Source organism: Schistocerca piceifrons, chromosome X (assembly GCF_021461385.2).
Source record: "Schistocerca piceifrons isolate TAMUIC-IGC-003096 chromosome X, iqSchPice1.1, whole genome shotgun sequence".
NCBI lineage: Eukaryota > Metazoa > Arthropoda > Insecta > Orthoptera > Acrididae > Schistocerca > Schistocerca piceifrons.
Genome location: NC_060149.1, coordinates 579,965,087 through 579,982,759, shown reverse-complemented (window position 1 = coordinate 579,982,759; position 17,673 = coordinate 579,965,087). Strand labels below are relative to the sequence as shown.

General features: G+C 42.0%; 1 protein-coding gene across 1 annotated transcript in view; it reads right to left on the bottom strand.

Moving 5' to 3' along the window:
- The window catches only part of LOC124722533, a 193,520-nt gene that overhangs the window by 115,566 nt on the left and 60,281 nt on the right, over nt 1-17,673 (bottom strand). The window contains exon 4 of the mRNA XM_047247681.1: nt 9,588-9,944. Within this exon, the coding sequence (XP_047103637.1) occupies nt 9,588-9,944 (357 nt within the window). The remainder of the gene's footprint in view (nt 1-9,587; nt 9,945-17,673) is intronic.

Here is a 17,673-nt window from a genome sequence, read left to right as displayed (position 1 = left end):
ACATGGAAGAATCCGGGAGATACTAGAAGGTATGAGATAGATTATATACTGGTAAGACAGAGATTTAAGAACCAGGTTTTAAATTGTCAGACATTTCCAGGGGCAGATGTGGACTCTGACCACAATCTATTGGTTATGAACTGTAGATTAAAACTGAAGAACCTGCAAAAAGGTGGGAATTTAATTGGATGGGACCTGGATAAACTGACTAAACCAGAGGTTGTACAGAGTTTCAGGGAGAGCATAAGGGAACAATTGACAAGAATGGGGGAAAGAAATACAGTAGAAGAATAATGGGTAGCTCTGAGGGATGAAGTAGTGAAGGCAGCAGAGGATCAAGTAGGTAAAAAGACGAGGGCTAATAGAAATCCTTGGGTAACGGAAGAAATATTAAATTTAATTGATGAAAGGAGAAAATATAAAAATGCAGTAAATGAAGCAGGCAAAAAGGAATACAAACGTTCCAAAAATGAGATCGACAGGAAGTGCAAAATGGCTAAGCAGGGATGGCTAGAGGACAAATGTAAGGATGTAAAGGCTCATATCACTAGGGATAAGATAGATACTGCCTACAGGAAAATCAAAGAGACCTTTGGAGAAAAGAGAACCACTTGCATAAATATCAAGAGCTTAGATGGAAACCCAGTTCTACGCAAAGAAGGGAAATCAGAAAGGTGGAAGGAGTATATAGAGGGTCTATACAAGGGCGATGTACTTGAGGACAATATTATGGAAATGGAAGAGGATGTAGGTTAAGATGAAATGGGAGATACGATACTGCGTGAAGAGTTGATAGAGCACTGAAAGTCTTGAGTCTAAACAAGGCCCCAGGAGTAGACAACATTCCATTAGAACTACTGACGGCCTTGGGAGAGCCAGTCCCGACAAAACTCTACCATCTGGTGAGCAAGATGTATGAGACAGGCGAAATACCCTCAGACTTTAAGAAGAATATAATAATTCCAATCCCAAAGAAAACAGGTGTTGACAGATGTGAAAATTACCGAACTATCAGTTTAATAAGTCACAGCTGCAAAATACTAACGCGAATTATTTACAGACGAATGGAAAAACTGGTAGAAGCCGACCTCGGCGAAGATCAGTTTGAATTCCGTAGAAATGTTGGAACACGTGAGGCAATACTGACCCTAGGATTTATCTTAGAAGAAAGATTAAGGAAAGGCAAACCTACGTTTCTAGCATTTGTAGACTTAGAGAAAGCTTTTGACAATGTTGACTGGAATACTCTCTTTCAAAATCTGAAGGTGGCACGGATAAAATACGGGGAGCGAAAGGCTATTTACAATTTGTACAGAAACCAGATGGCAGTTATAAGAGTCGAGGGGCATGAAAGGGAAGCAGTGGTTGGGATGGGAGTGAGACAGGGTTGTAGCCTTTCCCTGATGTTATTCAATCTGTATATTGAGCAAGCAGTAAAAGAAACAAAAGAAAAGTTCGGAGTAGGTATTAAAATTCATGGAGAAGAAATAAAAACTTTGAGGTTCGCCGATGACATTGTAATTCTGTCAGAGACAGCAAAGGACATGGTAGAGCAGTTGAACGGAATGGACAGTGTCTTGAAAGGAGAATATAAGATGAACATCAACAAAAGCAAAACGAGGATAATGGAATGTAGTCGAATTAAGTCGGGTGATGCTGAGGGAATTAGATTAGGAAATGAGACACTTAAAGTAGTAAAGGAGTTTTTCTATTTGGGGAGAAAAATAACTGATGATAGTCGAAGTAGAGAGGATATAAAATGTAGACTGGCAATGGCAAGGAAAGCGTTTTCGAAGAAGGGAAATTTGTTAACATCGAGTGTAGATTTAAGTGTCAGGAAGTCGTTTCTGAAAGTATTTGTATGGAGTGTAGCCATGTATGGAAGTGAAACATGGACGATAAATAGTTTGGACAAGAAGAGAATAGAAGCTTTCGAATTGTGGTGCTACAGAAGGATGCTGAAGATTAGATGGGTAGATCACATAACTAATGATGAGGTACTGAACAGAATTGGGGAGAAGAGGAGTTTGTGGCACAACTTGACAAGAAGAAGGGACCGGTTGGTAGGACATGTTCTGAGGCATCGGAGTGCAGCGTGGAGGGTAAAAATCGTAGAGGGAGACCTAGAGATGAATACACTAAACAGATTCAGAAAGATGTAGGCTGCAGTAAGTACTGGGAGATGAAGAAGCTTGCACAGGATAGAGTAGCATGGGGAGCTGCATCAAACCAGTCTCAGGATTGAAGACCACAACAACAACCTGTAGAAAGTCCTGAATCCAGACAGAAATCTGGCAGACGCTCGGTAAGCTCGTATTATGTTTACTGAACGACAGGGATGAATTGTATGGAATACCTTCTGGCAGTCGAACAACACGGCATCAGTCTATACTCCTTTGTCTTCAGCGCTCTAGATATCATGCCTTTGCGAAGAGCTCTGTTTACGGGATCCATGTAGATTTTTACGGAAGAGATTTTCGCTCTCCAGAAACGTCATAATACGTGAGTACAAACATATTCCACAATTTTACAACCGATGAACGTCTGCCAACATAAGTTCGACGACCCTTCTTGAAAATGGGGATGGCATGTGATTTTTGTCAATCGCTTCGTCCCAGTCATTGTTCCAGCGATCTACCCTAAACTACTGCTACAAAGGGAGCAAGTTGTTTGGCGGCGCAATCTCCATCGAATGTCACAGGTATTTCAATCGGTCCTGTTGCCTTTCTATAACTGAGTGATTTTAATTTTTGTATTCACTAATCCCAATATCTACGATTTCGGCGTTCGTGCGATGATTGAATGGAGGAACCGAATCATAATCTTCTGCGGTGCAGCAGTTTCGATACTATAAATTCAGCATTTCTGCCTTCTCTCTGCCATCTTCCGTTTCGGTGCCCCATGGTCGGTGAGTGACTATATAGATGATCTAGTTCTGTTTACTTACTTTAACAGGACCAAAACTTTTTGGGACTTCTAGTCAGATTTGCTGTCAAAATATTACTTTGGAAATCCTTTAAGGCTTCTCTCATTACCCTCCATACTCATTTTTTAAATGTAAAATAGAGTTTGACCTCGCTTAAATCTGTGATGAAGCTCTCTTTGCTTTCGTAACAACTTTCTAACACGGCTATCGTACAACGGTGGGCCTTTAACATTCCTTACAACCTTGTCCAGCATATACTAGACTATAACATATTGTACAGTTCTCCTGAATTTCGTCCTCAGAGCTGAATATTTGATGTTGACTGCTCAGATACTTGGCAGTTTTTTTCCTATCACTATGGCTAAGTAAACAAAAATTCCTACCCGTCTTAACACTCCTTGTAAAATCTGCAGTCAATAACGCTATAACAACCGTATGATCACACGTGTCCTTCTCTGCATGAATTGATTCTAAAAGCTCTGAAGTGAATGAATTTCAGCCCTGCACTACTTTACAAGATGTGTTTAACTAGAATGAACAGTCACGTAGCTGTCGTAGTGGAAAGTATTGCTTAGTTTAGTGAATGAGTTGATAATGAGGTTAGGGTGGAAACAGTCAGCAAGTAATAAAGAAAACCGATATTGAAACTTCGACGGTTCTCTGCAATTTATATCGTTATTTGGTAAACCATAATTCTACCTGACCACAGCAATATCTGTTTTTGAGATTCCATTATTAAAGGATCCATGGAAATACGCCTGGAGGAAAATCTGATGAACTGTGATAGCGTTTACCATTTGGACAGCATGTGGAACTCCATCATCTCCACGATTTGTTCTATTCGAAGACGACAGTGTGTGCCAACGGTTGCGGCGAGCGGTAACTCTGAGGACAGCCGAGTTCCGCGCCACCGCCGCGTAGTGTGCTCCGTCTGTCAACTTGAGTTCTGACGCATGCGGGGAATGCTCGGAGCGCGCTATGTATGGCGGAACAGAGCAAGTCTTTGTCAGTCTTCAATGGTTCACCTGAAGATAACTGGCAAGCGCCCAGTCGAAATATCATAAAATGAATTAAACAACGACCGCCTGCAAGCCCGAAATTTGTTTGAACAGGAAGGAGGTAGGATAGTCCTCTCCCCTGCGACCGATCCTTGAATATTGCTTTTCTTTCTGGGACCATTCCTGGGTAAAATTGACAGAGAAAATCGAAAAGATCGACAGATAACCATGTTTCTTTCACAAATTCGGTTACTAAGCGGGAAACGTCACAGAGATGTTCAACGAACTCCAATGGAAGACGTTACAGGAAAGGCGTTGTGCATCACGATGTGTTTTAAAGTTGAAGCTCGTGTTTTGGCCAGTACCGCAGCACAGCGTGTTCGATCAGGGGACTAGCCACCCTTGAAAAAAAGAAGAAATAAAATAGGGAAGCGCTCATCGACTGAATTTATTGAACTTATAATATATCCTGTGTCATCCACACAGAAACACTCATGAAACAAAAATGAAGAAACCAATCGAAAGAAAGAAGGAAAAAAGTGGTTAGCGTCCTGCCTCTAGATGGTGATCTCCGGGTACGGATCACTGCCGGGTCGGAGATTTTCTTCACTCGACATCATGTTGTCCTAATCATTCATCTCGTTTCCATTTTATGTGCTAACCGCCGAATTGGGGTCCAATAGAAACACTTGCATCTGGCGGCTGAACAACTCGAGACGTGGTCTCCCAGCCAATAATGCCATGCCATCATTTTATTTCATTTTTTACTATTGAAATTCCGAGAGCGTACATTCATAGATGTGTCTGGTACATATATCTCACGAAAAGACAATGAACGCAAAATGAGAGAGCTTCACTCCCTCAGGGAGGCTTACAAACAGTGGTTTTTCCCGCGACTGTGTAACGTTACGAGTATTTGGGCGAGCTAATCGGCCGCTCACCATTGGTACGAGGTAAGATGAAATTGTTGTATGGCTTAACGCTGATGGGCCCGCGGCTCATGGCGTGCCGTGGCACGTCCGGCAAAGCTACGTGTAGAGGCCAGCCAGGTACAAAGACAAGCAGTGTCGCTGGGAACTGGTGAATCCCAAAGCTGGGAATTTGGGCAACTGTTGTTCGCATGGCTTTTGTGCAGGAGACGATGCTCCAAAAATGGCGAAGTGTCAGACAAGCTGAATGATGGCTTCTTACAGCTCTTTGAGAAACTATAATAATTTACAAACAAATATTAATGCAATTGTGAATACACTAGCGATCCCAGAAATATGAGGCGCATCCAATGACACAACAGTAATTTAAATATCTTTAAAACAACGAAAGTTAATAATTTACAGTGAACCTCCCAGAAAAATGAGGCGCATCCAATGACACAACAGTAATTTAAATATCTTTAAAACAACGAAAGTTAATAATTTACAGTGAACCTCTGAACTAACAGCTTTTAAACGCTTCATGTGGTTTCAGCATACGGTATATCAGATGATACCATTGCACTATAGCTATGTCGCTGAAAGCTGTGTATCCGTATCTATTTTATTTCTTGATTTATTACGTTTTTTATACTTTTCCGTTACGCAAATATTGGTCAGAACGTCGTGTCCGCCACTATTACACAGCAAATGAATACTGCATGAAAAATTCATATTTTGTCATACTTGTGTATTTATTTAGTGAACAGTTTACTAATTTGCCAGTAACTTTATTGAAGTGTTGATTGTAAGTGCTATTAAAAAAGGTGCTAATTTATAAGTTGTCAGTCGCATGTGTTGGCAGACACCACACTTGAAAAGAGAACCAAAAGATGCTTCTGACAAGAAGGCCTAAGTAATTGTTTAAACACTATTTAACGGCAATCTGTGGTCATCTATTGTGAGCGCACTTGCACAAGAATACTGAGTTATTTATTTATAGAATAAACCTTTACTTACATTTATTGTGAATGTTCTGAGTGTGACCAAAGATTTATAACATTTCTTTAGTTAAATATTATTGTAATACGTTAGTTTAGTCAAGAAAGTGGTCATGTTGAACCAGATCATGTCTGCAGAGCTTAAGAACGATGTGTTTTTGGTGGGGAGGGCCTTCAGCCAGTGGAAAAGCCGACAATAGCGGAACACTACGGGAGTCAAGTGGAAACTGGGACTTTTCGACTGAAGAGCTCGAGGGAGCGATTCTGGACACTTTGTGCCGAGTGCGTGAAGAAAGCAGACCTGCCTACGGTAATGTGTGTGAGTCAGTCGTATAGGTGACTGATTCTGAGTGGTGAACGGCCGTTACATTTGAAGGCACTCACGAGAGGTCTGAATGTGCTCCGCTTGTGTTATGGAACCGAGGATAGATAGAGTATGAGTTACTGTTCTTTGTATCGCGTATGTTAATTTGTGAATCATCATGTTGAACTCTGATCTGTTTTGAGCTTGTGAATTCATGTATTCTGACCACGAAATGCACTTAGTTTTCGCGTATCTTTGTTGACTACTTAGATTGGAGATTTTGCTATCATTCTCGTAACGCACCCGACGCAACTTTACTGCATTTCATAAGGGTATTTTGTCTGTATTTTAACTGAATTCGTAGGACCACTTCCCATTTATTTGAGATATCCTTTTTGAATAAACATTATTCCAAATAATTCTCTGTCGTCTACATCAATTACAGACATTAGAATAGAATCCTCGTTATTAAATTATTCATTTAACTTTTATTTTACATTTCTGTGTATTTTATTAACTAGGAATGCTAGCCAATGCACAGACTATTTGAGTGCAGGATCACGGCTACATGTTATTATTTGCAGCGAATCAGCTACGGGTCATGAGAGCAGGCGTGCGCGGCAGGACCCTATAACTACATCGAGCTATTCTTTTCAAACAGAGCCGTGCATAGCCCATATAACTAAGGTACGAGCAACCGTAAGGTGGCTTCCGGAGTATAGATGTAGATGGAGACACAGCTTCACATGTCTGTTGCACAGATGTATGGCCGGTATTGGTGAAAAGTATAGGCATTATCTGTCATAGCCCTTGGCTTCAGATGCATACTACACACCCACAGTGTAAAGGCAGGGATGCATTTTCCGAGCATATAGTGCAAATCTATATGAATAGCAACCAGATACATGAATGGTCACGCTATGAGTCTTTATACAGAAGAAATTAATGATAAAAGAATTACAAGAATATGTAACTGAAATTTTGTAACATCAGAGTGTGCCAGTACTTATGACAATTAGTAGTTACAATTCTCCATTTTATTTGTTTTACTTCTAGTGCTCTGAGTAGTATGTGGTGAATGAGCATAGGTTAGTATTGATAAATGTCCTGTATGTTTTGCACTTAAATTATCTACCTCTTGCAAAGTTTTGAAACTTATGTTAATAATAAGAATATTGTGAATTTAACTTATACTACAGGTATGTACTGTAACAGTGTAACATACTTTGCAAGCCTAGAGCGATAAAAATGTAACCTACATTCTCCATTAATATTTAGCATATGCCTGTGCAGTTGACATACTAAGTTGCATCTCGCCGAATAACGATCTTTAATGTAAACGCTGAAGATGCAAAGTTGGTTCTTTTTGCTGATGATACAAGTATAGTAATAACATCCAAAAACCAAGAACTAAGTGATGTAATTGTAAATGATGTTTTTCACAAAATTATTAGGTGGTTCTCAGCAAGCGGACTGTCTTTAAATTTTGATAAAGCACAGTATGTGCGGTTCCGTACAGTAAATGGCACAGCTCCAGTAATGAATATGGACTTTGAACAGAAGTCTGTAGCTGGGGTGGAATTTTCAAAATTTTTAGGTGTGTCCATTGATGAGAGGTTGAACTGGAAGCAACACAATGATGCTCTGCTGAAACGTCTGAGTTCAGCTACGTATGCTATTGGGGTTATTGAAAATTTTGGTGATAAGAATCTCAGTAAATTAGCTTACTACGCCTACTTTCATTCACTGCTTTGGTATGGCATCATATTCTGGGGTAATTCATCATTGAGTGGAAAAGTATTCATTGCTCAAAAACGTGTAATCAGAATAATTGCTGGAGCCCACCCACGGTCATCCTGCAGACATCTATTTAAGGATCTAGGGATCCTCACATTAACGTCACAGTATATATATTCACTTATGAAATTTGTTGTTAATAATCCAACCCAGTTCAAAAGTAATAGCAGTGTGCATAGCTATAACACCAGGAGAAAGGATGATCTTCACTATGCAGGGTTAAATCTGACTTTGGCACAGAAAGGGGTAAATTATGCTGCCACAAAAGTCTTTGGTTACCTACCAAACAGCATCAAAAGCCTGACAGATAGCCAACTAACATTTAAAAATAAATTAAAAGAATTTCTAGATGACAACTCCTTCTACTCATTGGCTGAATTTTTAGATATAAATTAAGGAAAAAAACCAACAACTTAAACATTAGTGTCATGCAATATTTTGTGTAATGTAATATCTTGTACAGACATCTTTTATTAATCTGACACGTTCCACATCATTACGAAGTGTCGTATTCATGATCTATGGAACAAGTATTAATCTAATCTAATCTACTATCTGCACGAGACCGCTGACTTGGATCTGTATTGTGTGAGTACGTGTGAACACTATTATAGTTAGTTCGTGTTTCAAATGTTTGTGTCGTCTTCATCATCATCATTTCATCCTCATCGACGCGCAAGTCTTCGAAGTGGCATCACCTCAAAAGACTTACACCAGGCGATCAGGTCTATCTGGCGAGAGGCCCTCGCCTCACAATATTTCATTTCAATGTAATAGCGTTCAATACATGAGGCATATAGGTGAGCCTAAAGAATTTAGACTCATTATTTTGTTTAGTGTGGTTCACAGTAAGCTGTTGTAGTTATAGGAATTTTATTGAACACTGCATGAAAGTAATAAGCGATGGCTAGTATATATTATTTCTTTGACTGAAAACTGTAATAACAGTGTCTAATAGCCTCGTAGACGAGACCTAAATGCTAATCTTTCTTCCTGGTCCCCTGTAAATTACAGGATTTCATTTTCACGCAAGGATTATTTCACCGTTCTGATGAGGACACTGCATAACAGTCTATGTTACTGCACGTATCTGACATTTATTTGGGAGCCTAGTGTGCGAATTTATTTTTCTAACGACATAAACGAAAATAATCTTACTTGTTTTACCTTCTGGTACTTTATATGTAGGTTTCTTTCGTTCTAGGGGTTACGCGTGTAATAAGAGTGTATGAAGAAAAATGATACATGGTAGCTGTACGTTTTTACCATTTTTGTTGTTTTTATGTTAATAACAAATACCCACAACACTTTTGACAATTTAATTTCAGTCCACTTTTACTTGATAAGTGCCCTAAGTCGGCCTTGGAATTAAATAAATATATCTAATAGCGCTGATGTAATTTTAACGCAACTGGAAGCTTCTTATGATTATAATAGCCTGCGAACCGATGAAATAACAAGAACGTACATATTTGTACTGACATATTCAAAATGTAATGACAGACTGGTTGTAGTCCGTAGTAACTGGTGGCTGACGATTATCATTCATCGTGCGCTTCGTACATAAGACTGTAAAGTTCATCCGACATAATTAATTAGCAGATATTTCTAAAGACAGTGAATGGATACATGATTTGTCCAAAAGATACTCACCGGCTGCCGGTTGACCCTTGTAACTTCTGGCTGATTATATCTCCTCGGGGGAGGGCGCTTAGCGGCCTCCATATATTCCCTAAGTTCCCAACTTTTTATTTCTTGGAATATGTTTCGGACATGCGGTTCAGTTTCTTCTTTTTCTTCACTCAGAGTTTTTTGCCTTTGTAAATATGCAGTGTAATCGGCACAGATTGAATACGGATTGCTCCACATCCCTCTCATACTACCATCAAAACCATACTGTTGCTGTGGCATCAAGTCATTCCGAAATACAACTTTCGAATCGTCCTCACTAGTCTCAGTCTCGCTAGTGATTTCTTTCTCTGAATAATCACGTGCCTCGTCTGGTGGAGTCTGAAAAATAAATCCATCCACTTTATAACATTCCACAAAACGCGACTGCAGTATCGGAAGTACATTTAATACGTGTGTTCAGTGCCCTCGGAAAGAGAAAGAATAAGGATCAGTCACAATAAAACGTGAGTAATAACAAATATGTACACAAAACATGTTGCCACAACAAAATCACATTTTTAAAAATCAAGGGATGTGTTAACCCGCTGGTAAAATTCACGTTTACGTCATTTGGTTTGCAGATTACAAGTTGTCAGTACAGGACACCATACAGATGGTCCTGCAAAACCATATAATGTGAAATCAGGGTAAGAACAGAAACAAGCAGAAACTGTCTTTAGGCTTCATTTTGTTAGATAAATTAGAACCTAAAATATGTTCACTTTTACAGTTGTCCAATAAACAAAACCCACAGATGATGGCACATTGATGCTGAAACGTTTGTGGGTAACAAGAAAAAATGTTTTGCAAGAAAAGGCGAAACATGTATCCCACAATAACCTAGATTATAGATGAAAAATAAATTTACTTAGCTAGCAGTTATGTTAGCTTGCAGTATATTTGGAGATAAAGCTAGTCTGTACTCTAGCTGAATCTAAATATGACAATATTATGGAAAGGATAGACTGCTACTGACCACGTAGTGGCAGCGGCCAGAGACAGTGATCATGAGTGTGTGAGTTGGGTTTGCGTGAATATGTGTGTGGGGTGTGCGTGCGTCTGTGTATGTGTGTGTGTGTGTGTGTGTGTGTGTGAGAGAGAGAGAGAGAGAGAGAGAGTGTTGTTTACATCAGAAGAAGGCCTTTTGGCCCAAAGCTTACTTGTTTAGCAGCAGTAGTTTTGTTAAGCCTGTCTGCGACTCAGCGTCTCAACTACATGGTGAGTGGCAATCTATCGTTTTCATAATACTGTCATTATTCCATCCTGGATCTAAGTATGTACCCATATACCCGTCTGTTTTGTGTACCGTTTAATGACGTAAACGAATGATAAATTTTCAGCAATTGTGATATTTTTAAAGGCGGCTCCGAATCACTGACGGTTTGCAGATGAGTTATATGGAAAAACACAGAGAGACGTGGCAAATAATATTTTATGGCGAACTGTTAACAGTTATTCGCAGAATGAACAATATGGTTCGCAAGTAACACAAATGAAGTGAGAAGTGAAATGTATAGTAAAATGGTGACAATGGCTCTATATCAATGATAAAATTTCCATAATTGTGATATCTTTAATGGCGACAACATGTTTTGGTCACTGAAAATGAGTTGAAAAAATATCCATCATAATTTCTATTGTACTTACTTGTTGCTTCACAGTAAAATCATCAGGAGAGACTACTCGTTTAGGAAGAGGGTACTGCCAGACACCTATAGGGACGTCAGCACCAAGATTCCATCGCCCTCGCTTCTCTCCATCGGCTCTTTCAGGCTCCAATGGGCTGCTCGCGGTAACAGAAGCTCCCAGTGGCCGCCGAAACATTTTCTTCACGGCTCCCTTGCCAACGGGACATCGTGGAGCATCTGGGTCTATTTCACGAGGGACGACAGGATTTCGTGGGGGATCTTTCGTTGTCTTCCGTGTGTTACCGGCGACATCCTCTGTCTGTGAGGGGCTTCTTTGACAATTCTGTTCGGTTTTCTGAAAAGTCAGTCATAAACTGTAATTATTACGTCTGGCGCCGTGAGGCTAATACGTACGAAATATATTGTCATTTACGTTGCAAGCAGTGTTTAAGACGGTCTAAGAATACTGCAACTCGGTTCCTGGTAGTGTGCTCTGGACACACAATCGTCATCCGCCTGGGAGCAACTCCGTTGTGCATGTGCAACATCTGGATGTGGCCGCTGTTAGGATATTAGAGCACTGTAAACACCTGCAGTTGCTACGAGGGTAGTCATAAAGTTTTAATTATCATCTCTAAAAAATAAAGTTGTGTAATTAATTTATTGTATGTTTCCAGGCACATGCCAGCAGCCCTGGAACACAATGAAAGCCCTCAGTCTGTCCAATTCAACATGGCCATGTACACTAGAGAAACTGTGACGAGGAGATAAGCTCGTTGCAACGCCAAGCATTAATAAGAAAGCTGAAATTGTTTTAACCACAATGGACTATAGAATTAATAATAGCTAAACGACTGGAGTTAGTTCATTAGTGAAGTGTCAAATGAAAGTTGATAATGTGAGTAAATACCACAACAAGCTACTTTTCACATCGCGTATATTTATAAAGAATTACAGATGAATTTATGAAAAGTTTACATGCAAATGTGCAAGTGTTGCATAGTTACACATAATATGAAGCCAGCATGAGTTTCCCAGATCCTTACCTAATCCTCCTTGTCGATGTTTACACACACTTTACTATTTCATTCGTATTTATAATTTTTCTTAAAAGTTTGTCACGTTTCTGGATTTTGGCATCCTTTGTGAACTTTATTAATAACTTGTTCATTTCTGTATTAACTGAATAAGATGTCGCAAAATGACCACAATAATGAACGGTAATTTAATACATTAGTTGATTGTGAAATTAGGTTGAAATGTGATTGTTGGTTATTATTTAAGTGTCTAACTTCCAGCCATTAGTGTGTGATGTCATAGAAGATACTGAAGGGCAAGTAGTAGGACCCTCACAGTCTATTGTCTTGGTGGAATTTGTCGTTGGCCAGTGTTGGTGAGTGGGTTGTGTCGAGTGACTGTGCAGCTGAGCAGTCGCATGAGTTATATGCTCTAACTATTCTTTGGACTTGGAATCATTTATTGAGCGAGAGATAAGTCCTTTTACTTTTCATTGGGTTTGGAATAATTTTCTGCGTGAGAGTTACAGATTTTAACTTTTCACTGGACTCACAAGAGGACCACATAGCATTCGGATATTTGTAATTTTTTGTATTTATGATAGGTAAATTCCAACGTCCTTGTTGCAGTGGTAACACCGGTTCCCCTCATATCACCGAAGTGAAGCGCTGCCGGTCTTAGCCAGCACTTGAATAGGTGACCGTCCAGGTCTGCCGACCGTTGTTGGCAGGAGGGGTGCACTCGGCCCTTGTGAGGCCAATTGAGGAGCTACTTGATTGAGAAGTAGGGGATCCGGTCACGAAAACTGATAAAGAACAAGAGAGCGGTGTGCTGGCCACATGCCCCTCCATACTCGCATCCAGTGACGCCTATCGTCTGAGGATGACACGGTGGTCGGTCGGTACCGTTGGGCCTTCGGAGACCTATTCGGGTGAAGTACGTGAAGTACAGAACTCAAATATACTTCTCCGAAAACAGTTCGAAACAACTCTAAAAAATTATCGAGAAAATCGACTTTGAAATTTTCCATCCGTCTTTAATAGGCTAAAATAAGGTACATATTTTTCGACGAGCATTGTGGCTCTGTGGTAAAGTGCTCACTGTGTGTGTGTGTGTGTGTGTGTGTGTGTGTGTGTGTGTGTGTGTGTGGGTGGGAAGATGGGTGGGTGGGTGGGTGGCAGAGAGGGGGAAAGGCGCTTAGGATTGATCCCGTGTGGAATAAAATTTTTTGACAAAGGTACATGTTTGGCAAGCGTTTCCGTGCGGCGTAGAATAAATAAAGCGCACAAGACTAGTAATCGTTAGATCGAGTATCGTTTCGGTCATTATTTTTTTCGTTTTTTCCCATTCAGTTCGAATACCTACGTGATTTACATATAAAATTCATCAAATATGTCCTGATGAGCACATTAAATTGAAGTTTTTTTTAAAAATTCACTTCTTCCTTACCTAATTACATTTGCACTCAAAAATCCAGTTTTCTTTGCAAACAAAAATTCTTAATTACCAACATTTTGTAAAGGATTGTTAGTCAAGATTTTATAATTAAAAGATTGTAAATTAAATTTTTCCTCGCTGTTTGTATTTTACACTTCACGCAAATACCCTTACTACACGCACCTTTGTCTAGGACTCACATTCTTCCAGGATTCGAATCCAGGTCCTCCACGTCAGGTAAGCACTCTATCAAATAGCTAAACTGCTTATAGAAAGAACACCATCTTAGTTTAGCATGCCAAAAATTGTCGGAAAACTTCAAAGATGATTTCCCCGAGTATTTTGAGAGTTGCATTGAAATGCTTTGGGAAAGTGATACATATATGAGTTCTGAACTTCACGAACAACAAATATAAAAAAATTACAAAAATCCGATTTCCGTGTAGTCCATGACCGTGTTTACGGTGAATGATTTTGGGCGACTATGTGAACCTAACGTGATTTGATTTGAGGCAGTTGTGGACTGTAATTATTTGCTGCAGTTAAAAAACTATATTTTACATAGTGCACTGTATTGTGTGTGTGTGTGTGTGTGTGTGTGTGTATTAAACTGGGGACCTAGAAACGACGGAGGAGGCTTCGTCCCGTCGTAGCCCTCGATGGTTCACAAACCGCCGCCCCACACCGAACCCAGGGTTAATGTGCGGTTTGGCCCCAGCGAACCTCCCCTCCTGGGAACGTCTCATACCAGACGAGTGCAACCCCAAATGTTTGCGTGGTAGAGTAATTATGGTGTTCGCGTGCGTGGAGACAGTGTTTGCGCAACAATCGACGACATAGTGTAACTGAAGCGGAATAAGAGGAACCAGCTCGCATTCGCCGAGGCAGATGGAAAACCGCCTTACAAACCATCCACAGGCTGGCGGGCACACCGGACTTCGACAATAATCCGCAGGGTGGATTCGTGCCGGGGACCTGCACGCCTTCCCGCTCGGGATGCAGCGCGTTAGACAGCGCGGCTAGCCATGTGGGCATACTTTACATTTCAGTTGATAGTGAAAAATTGCACTTTTGGTCTTGGAATGTTTGCTGTTGAGTTTCGAATTACCGTGCAGTTAAATAAACTTTGCTCCCACATGTTTCTGTATTCGATCCTCTCTTGCTCTGTGTACGTTAATTATTGTGTAATTATTTTTGATTTGGGCCAGCAGTTTGTGCGAGGCCGTCATTTAGATATGTGTGAACATCATTAAATAAACATTTATTTAGTTTTAAATGTAACCCTCCGACTTCATTAACGTCAGGGATTAGCCAGTCATTATAAATACACTCCTGGAAATTGAAATAAGAACACCGTGAATTCATTGTCCCAGGAAGGGGAAAATTTATTGGCACATTCCTGGGGTCAGATACATCACATGATCACACTGACAGAACCACAGGCACATAGACACAGGCAACAGAGCATGCACAATGTCGGCACTAGTACAGTGTATATCCACCTTTCGCAGCAATGCAGGCTGCTATTCTCCCATGGAGACGATCGTAGAGATGCTGGATGTAGTCCTGTGGAACGGCTTGCCATGCCATTTCCACCTGGTGCCTCAGTTGGACCAGCGTTCGTGCTGGACGTGCAGACCGCGTGAGACGACGCTTCATCCAGTCCCAAACATGCTCAATGGGGGACAGATCCGGAGATCTTGCTGGCCAGGGTAGTTGACTTACACCTTCTAGAGCACGTTGGGTGGCACGGGATACATGCGGACGTGCATTGTCCTGTTGGAACAGCAAGTTCCCTTGCCGGTCTAGGAATGGTAGAACGATGGGTTCGATGACGGTTTGGATGTACCGTGCACTATTCAGTGTCCCCTCGACGATCACCAGTGGTGTACGGCCAGTGTAGGAGATCGCTCCCCACACCATGATGCCGGGTGTTGGCCCTGTGTGCCTCGGTCGTATGCAGTCCTGATTGTGGCGGTCACCTGCACGGCGCCAAACACGCATACGACCATCATTGGCACCAAGGCAGAAGCGACTCTCATCGCTGAAGACGACACGTCTCCATTCGTCCCTCCATTCACGCCTGTCGCGACACCACTGGAGGTGGGCTGCACGATGTTGGGGCGTGAGCGGAAGACAGCCTAACGGTGTGCGGGACCGTAGCCCAGCTTCATGGAGACGGTTGCGAATATGGTCCTCGCCGATACCCCAGGAGCAACAGTGTCCCTAATTTGCTGGGAAGTGGCGGTGCGGTCCCCTACGGCACTGCGTAGGATCCTACGGTCTTGGCGTGCATCCGTGCGTCGCTGCGGTCCGGTCCCAGGTCGACGGGCACGTGCACCTTCCGCCGACCACTGGCGACAACATCGATGTACTGTGGAGACCTCACGCCCTACGTGTTGAGCAATTCGGCGGTACGTCCACCCGGCCTCCCGCATGCCCACTATACGCCCTCGCTCAAAGTCCGTCAACTGCACATACGGTTCACGTCCACGCTGTCGCGGCATGCTACCAGTGTTAAAGACTGCGATGGAGCTCCGTATGCCACGGCAAACTGGCTGACACTGACGGCGGCGGTGCACAAATGCTGCGCAGCTAACGCCATTCGACGGCCAACACCGCGGTTCCTGGTGTGTCCGCTGTGCCGTGCGTGTGATCATTGCTTGTACAGCCCTCTCGCAGTGTCCGGAGCAAGTATGGTGGGTCTGACACACCGGTGTCAATGTGTTCTTTTTCCATTTCCAGGAGTGTATATAAACATCAAAAAAAGTTCTGCATCGCCTCGGTTCCGAGAGATCCGGAACCTGTACAGAAAATTGGAATAGAGATCAACATAAACATCAACATAAACCTTTTCATTGCTCATGAAAACCACATATTGCAAGTTGTACCAGAATACAGCGAGACCTGGTGGTCTAGATTGCTGTACACACCGGTACCTCTAAAACCCAGTAGCACGTCCCTTTTGCACTGATGCATGCCTGTATTCGACGTGGCATACTATCCACAAGTTCATCAAGGCACTGTTGATCCAGATTGTCCCACTCCTCAACGGCGATTCGGCGTAGATCCCTCAGAGTGGTTGGTGGGTCACGTCGTCCATAGACACCCCTTTTCAATCTATCCCAGGCATGTTCGACAGGGTTCATGTCTGGAGAACACGCTGGCCTCTCTAGTAAAGCGATGTCGTTATCCTGAAGGAAGTCATTCACAAGATGTGCACGATGGTGGTGCAAATTGTCGTCCATGAAGACGAATGCTTCGCCAATATGCTGCCGACATGGTTGCACTATCGGTCAGATGATGGCATTCACGTATCGTACAGGCATTACGGTGCCTTCTATGATCACCAGCGGCGTACGTGGACTCCACGTAATGCCACCCCGAAATAGCAGGGAAACTCCACCTTGATGTACTCGCTGGACAGTGTGTCTAAGGCGTTCAGCCTGATCGGGTTGCCTCTTATCACGTCTCCGACGATTGTCTACATCTACATTTACATCTACATCCATACTCCGCAAGCCACCTGACGATGTGTGGCGGAGGGTACTTTGAGTACCTCTATCGGTTCTCACTTCTATTCCAGTCTCGTGTTGTTCGTGGAAAGAAGGATTGTCGGTATGCTTCTGTGTGGGCTCTAATCTCTCTGATTTTATCCTCACGGTGTCTTCGCGAGATATACGTAGGAGGGAGCAATATACTGCTTGACTCTTCGGTGAAGGTATGTTCTCGAACCTTTAACAAAAGCCCGTACCGAGTTACTGAGCGTCTCTCCTGCAGAGTCTTCCACTGGAGTTTACCTATCTACATCTACATCTACATCTACATTCATACTCCGCAAGCCACCCAACGGTGTGTGGCGGAGGGCACTTTACGTGCCACTGTCATTACCTCCCTTTTCTGTTCCAGTTGCGTATGGTTCGCGGGAAGAACGACTGTCTGAAAGCCTCCGTGCACGCTCTAATCTCTCTAATTTTACATTCGTG